The sequence below is a fragment of the Budorcas taxicolor genome, chromosome 13 (genome assembly GCF_023091745.1).
Source record: "Budorcas taxicolor isolate Tak-1 chromosome 13, Takin1.1, whole genome shotgun sequence".
NCBI lineage: Eukaryota > Metazoa > Chordata > Mammalia > Artiodactyla > Bovidae > Budorcas > Budorcas taxicolor.
The window spans coordinates 24,071,307-24,077,306 of record NC_068922.1 but is presented as its reverse complement, the minus strand read 5'-3'; the positions used below and the strand labels follow the sequence as shown (position 1 = coordinate 24,077,306).

Below are 6,000 nucleotides of genomic sequence, written 5' to 3'. Positions count from 1 at the left end.
TGGTTAAGCTTCCCCGCTGCCAGTGCAAGGGACACCTCTGGATTCTTGGTTGGGAACCAAGATGGATCCCACATGCCCCAAGATGAGACCAAAGCAATAATAAATAAATACGGTATAGTTTAAAACAACGCATTGGTTCTCACACTTTACGTTAAATATAAATTTTAACCCTTTTAATTTCTGTAAATAAATTTTTGTCCACAAACGCCTACGTTTATGGGCAAGTGGTAGGTATAGGCAATTCATCAGCGGCCTGTTTCCCTCATATTATGGGATTGCTCTGAGAACCCAGGGCTCATTATGTAAAGGGCATCCTTATTAGCCAGGCGCACTATTTTTCATCCTCCTGGAGGTTGACCTTTAGCATTGGGCGGAAGGTCACTAAAACAAGGATTGTGGAGGCTCGTTGAAAGTCGCCTGCAGAGGGTTGTTGACGCAGGAACACAGCTCAGGAATCCACACCCCCTAGTGCATGGGCCTTGCAGGAGGCTGAGCTCAGAGCTTTCGCACAGGAGAAGGCACAGAGGGTTCGGAGCGTGGTGGGCTGCCGCCTGGTTATCTTCAGGAGTCCAGCTCTCCTGGGGATACGTCAGCGGTGGCCTGGCCCGTACACGTCCAGGACAGGAAGGCCTGAACCAGGTGGGCAGTGGAAGCGGCAGCCGGCAGACCCCGGACCTCCAGCCGCGCCAGCGCCCCGGGATTCTGGCGCAAGGCCGGTTGCCCGAGAGTCGCCATGGCAACGGACGCCGGGTTCTGGATTTCGCAGGCGGCGCACAGCCTAGCGGCCACCTCCGCGGCTCCCATGGAGGTCTATGGCGACTGGGCGCCAGAAACCGAGGAGTGCTGGAGGATTATCAAGAATCTCGAGTCCACTCTTGAACAGTTCCGGCTCAGTCCCAGGTGACCGGCGCGACCTGCAGTGCCGGGGCCCGCGCCCCTGCCGGCGCTCCACCGCTCCCGGGTTCTCTAGCTCCAAGCCCCAAGGCAGCTGTTTTGATATCTAAATAATACTACCGTGTACCAAGCACGGACTCTGGGGCCAGACTGCCTGGGTTCAAATCCTCATGACACTCTAAGGGCCCAAGACTTGGACGAGTTAGTCAACTTCTCTGTGCCTCCGTATCTCTTCAGGAAAACAGCCAAGATGGTGATGCCCAGCGCCTCCTTCACAGTTCATAGCGAGCATTCAATGAGTCAGTCGAAGATCGACATACAAGTAGGGTACATAGTACCGTGGAAGTGTTTGCCAACATAACTATCTTGTTCTTGATCCTTTTGAACAGGTTTTTCGTCTTATAATCCTTTGCCCTCCTCTGTCCCAGTTTTATTTGGATAATGTAGACCTGATGCTTGGGGCGGGGGAACAGGGAGGGAAGTATTTTTCTTTCTAAAAACCTTTTGAAATCCCGTAAATGGCCCTCACTAGGTTAACTGCTCTAGGTGCCCTAAGACAGGGAGCTTCGTGGTGCCAGGTGGGCTGGCTGAGACACCAGCCCTGCAACTAGCGTCTCCCTAGGGTAGGATGAAGGGCCCAGAGCCCCGTGGTAGGGATTGACGCAGTGAGATGGCGCTGCCAGTCCAGCTGCCCCCGCTGAACTGTATTAAGTGAGTGCCTTTGTGAAAAGGGATGGGGGTGCACTCAGAACCCGGTTGACTGGTGGTGTGAAAGCACATATTGGCGGTAGCGGATGGTGGGCACGGTGTTGAACTGCTCTAGTTGTTGACTAAGAGAGATGAGTTCCTACCCTGGATTCCTTGGTGTTCCTGGTGGGGAGCTTCTCCAGCAAAATGCACTGGCTGTGCTCAGCAGCCAAACTGACAGTGCCTGGGGCTCAGTCAGTGCCTGTCTGAATGAAGGAGCCGCGGACGCCCCTGTGAGTTTCTCCTCATCCGCAGGACCCAGGCCGGTGTTGGTGCTCTGGTATCTGGTGTGCGCGGGAGAAGCTGCAGTCTTGTGGTGAGGAGAGAATCAGACACTGGGGAGGCACCAGTCAACAAACCGACAGAAGCCTGTCCTTTCTGAAGTTTACATCCTAGGCAGGAAACCAGCGATAAATAAGCCGACTCAGTAATAAAGTCAGTTAAGTGGTGGTGAGTGCTAAGGAGGAAACAGAGCAGAAGAAATAACGTGTGGAGTGGGGAAGGGGGTTGTAATTTTATTTTTTTCGTCATACCAAGTGGAGTGTGGGGATCTGCCAAGGATGGAACCCAGCCTCCTGCATTGGAAGTGCTGAGTCTTAACCTCAGGACCACCAGGTAAGTCTTACAGGGTTATAATTTTAGATTCTGTGGTCAAGAAAGACTTCTTGGAAAAGACTTTGGGGAGAAGAACTGCAGACTTGAGGGGGGACCTTTCTCTCTATCAGGGAGCAAGTGTTCCAGGCAGAGGACAAGAAGTAAAGGAGAGTGGGCATAGGTGTCACAGGACCAGCAATGAGGCTGGTGCGGCTGGAGAAGAGTGATGGGGGAGAGCAGCGGTGATGAATGAGCTCAGAGGTAAGGGGATGGATCGTGCTCATGGTGTGGAACCTAGATCATTGTAAGGACTGCAGCACTGACCTTGAATGAGGTGGTCAGATGTGGTTTCCCAACACCCCCAAGCAATTCTCTAATTCTCAGCGTACAGTGATTGGGTGTGTCTTGTAGTTTGCTTATTTATTTATTTTACTTAAAGTATGGTTGCTGTACAATATTATGTATCATAAGTCACAGGTGAACAATAGAGTTATTCCTAATTTTTAAAGGTTATACTCCATTTATACTTATTATAAAATGTTGGCTATATTCCCCATGTTGTACAGTATATCCTTGTAGCCTAGTTCAGTCCAGTCGCTAGGTTGTGTCCAACACTTTGTGACCCCATGGGTTGCAGCACACCAGGCTTCCCTGTCCATCACTAACTCCCAAAGCTTGCTCAAATTCATGTCCATCGAGTTGGTGATGCCATCCAACCATCTCATCCTCTGTCGTCCTTTCTCCTCCCACCTTCAGTCTTTCCCAGCATCAGGGTCTTTTCCAGTGAGTCAGTCCTTCGCATCAGGTGGCCAAAGTACTGGAGTTTCAGCTTCAGCATCAGTCCTTCCAATGAACATCCAGGACTAATCTCCTTTAAGATAGACTGGTTGGATCTCCTTGCAGTCCAAGGGACTCTCAAGAGTCTTCTCCAACACCATAGTTCAAAAGCATCCATTCTTCAGTGCTCAGCTTTCTTTATAGTACAACTCTCACATCCATACATGACCACTGGAAAAACCATAGCTTTGACTAGAGGGATCTTTGTTGGTAAAGTAATGTCTTTGCTTTTTAATATGCTGTCTAGGTTGGTCAGAGCTTTTCTTCCAAGGAGCAAGCATCTTTTAGTTTCATGGCTGCAGTCACCATCTGCAGTGATTTTGGAGCCCCCCCCCCAAAATATACTCTCTCACTGTTTCCATTATTTCCCTATCTATTTGCCATGAAGTGATGGGACCGGATAGTTTGTATTATACTGCTTAATCCCCTACCCCTATCTTGCCCCTCCCTCTTTCCCTCTCCCCACTGGTAACCCTAGTCTTTTCTTGTGTCCTGCAGTTTAACTGGAGATGGTGTCAGATTCACAGGTTAAGGGCTCAGCCCCACAAGACTGTCCCTGTCCTCCCTCTTGAGAGGCTAATTGCAAGTCCAGGTTGTCACCTGTGCTTTTGACAACCAGGGCTAACTCAGAGATTCCTCGAGTTCAGTTAATTTGCTAGAGAGGCTCATAGAACTCAAGAAACCAGTTTACATACTTGGCTACTGGTTTATTACAAAGACTATTAAAGGACATGAATGAGCAGCCAGAGAAAGAGATACATAGGATGAGGCCTAGAAGGGGGATTCTGTCCCTGTGGAATTTGGGGTGCACCACATGAATTCACTCTTGTTTACCAACCTGGAAGTTCTCTAAACCCTATAATTCAGGGATTTTTACAATCTCTTCATTACACAGGCAAAATTGACCAAATCATTGACTTTTTGTGATTGATTCTACCTCCAGCCCTCTCTGGAAGTAAGGTTGGGGGAGGTGGGATTGGAAGTTCTAACCCTCTCCTTCTGGTTGGTTTCCCCTGGTAACCACCTCCATCCTTAGGGACTTTTCAAAAGTCACTTCATTAACACAAAATCAGGTGTGGTTGAAAGGGGCTTCTCATGAATAGCCAAAGACACCCAGTTCACCTTTTTCCCCTATTTCAGAAACTGAGGACAGCAGACCAAATATTACAATAAAAGATTCTTTCATTGTGCTTGTCGCTTAGGAAATTCCAAGGGTTTGGGCTGCTGTGAGGCAAGAAGCATGGATGAAGACCAATATATGTATATTGTATATATATACATATAGGGCTTCCCAGGAGGTGCAGTTGGTAAAGAATCCACTGAGGAAGATTCTCTGGAGTAAGAAATGCCAACTGACTCCAGTATTCTTGCCTGGAAAATTCCATGAACAGAGGAGCCTGGCAGGCTACAGTCCATAGGGTCGCAGAGAGTCAGACACGGCTGAGCAACTGAGCATGCACATATCTATATCTATAAATTATAAAACACACTGCAGAGATGGGAAGACAGGAGGGGAATGGAGCAGAGGAATCACATTATCTGGTTTATCTTTCAACCAAATTATTCTGGCTATTGTTTTGATATTAGACTCTAGTGAGGGGAAACAATGGAAACAGTGAGAGACTTTATTTTCTTGGGCTCCAAAATCACTGCAGATGGTGACTGCACCCATGAAATTTAAAGATGCTTGCTTCTTGGAAGAAAAGCTATGACCACCCTAGACAGCATATTAAAAAGCAGAGACATTACTTTGCCAACAAAGGTCCATCTAGTCAAAGCTATGGTTTTTCCAGTGGTCATGTATGGATGTGAGAGTTATACTATAAAGAAAGCTGAACACTGAAGAATTGATGCTTTTAAACTGTGGTGTTGGAGGAGACTCTTGAGAGTCCCTTGGACTGCAAGGAGACCCAACCAGTCCATCCTAAAGGAAATCAGTCCTGAATACTCATTGGAAGGACTGATGCTGAAGCTGAAACGCCAATACTTTGGCCACCTGACGCAAAGAACTGACTTATTGGAAAAGACCCTGATGCTGGGAAAGATTGAAGGTGGGAGGAGAAGGGGACACAGAGGATGAGATGGTTGGATGGCATCACCGACTCGATGGACATGAGTTTGAGCAAGCTCCAGGGTGGGTGTGCTGCAGCCCATGGGGTGGCCAAGTCAGACACAACTGAGTGAGGACAGGGGCAGAAAGAGGGAAACCAGTTAGGGGACTATGACAATAAGCCTCGTGGAAAATGACTGTGATGGTAGCAGTGGTTGGAGATCGTGAGACTAGTCAGATTCTAGATTTATGTTGAAAGTAGAACTGATAGGCACAGAGTGTGTAAGATTCGATTTTTTGAACTGACTAACTGGAAGGATGGAAGTGCCATGAGCTGGGATGAAGAAGATTGAGATGAATAGCTTTGTGGGGAATATCATAAGCTTACTTTTTTTTTTTTTTTGCCTAATTTAGCTGCACCAGGGCTTAGTTGTGGCATGCAGGATCTATTTCCCTGACCAGGGCTTGAACCTGTATCCCCTGCATTGGGAACTCAGAATCTTAACCATTGGACCACAAGGGAAGTCCCTCAGAAGCTTACTTTTGGACATAATATCTTGGAAGTAACTCTTAGTCATCCATCTAGGCTTTTTGGTTGTATGAGTCCTTAGGGCAAGAACAATAGTTTACCCTGTATTCTTCTCAATTCTTGGTTAAGACACCTAAAAAGTTTAACATGCATATCTCATGTGTACGTAGGAGTTACCTAGGAAAAATGACTAAAACTCTAAGATGGCCCAAACCACCACCTTGAATACCATCTTCAGCTAAAGACAAAAGATGTTGAGTGGAGGGAAGCCAGTTATGGGAGGTTACCAAGAAAAGCAGTAAGGATAAGTTTTGTTATGCAAATTTGAATAGGTGCCTTCTCCATTAGT

At 47.4% G+C, this 6,000-nt stretch overlaps 1 protein-coding gene across 1 annotated transcript in view; it reads left to right on the top strand.

The window, feature by feature from the left end:
* Positions 1-733: 733 nt before the first annotated feature.
* C13H10orf67 (chromosome 13 C10orf67 homolog) overlaps positions 734-6,000 on the top strand; it is a 103,557-nt gene continuing 98,290 nt past the window's right edge. Inside the window, exons 1-2 of the mRNA XM_052651152.1 lie at positions 734-900; positions 1,078-1,221. Of these exons, the coding sequence (XP_052507112.1) occupies positions 734-900; positions 1,078-1,221 (311 nt within the window). The remainder of the gene's footprint in view (positions 901-1,077; positions 1,222-6,000) is intronic.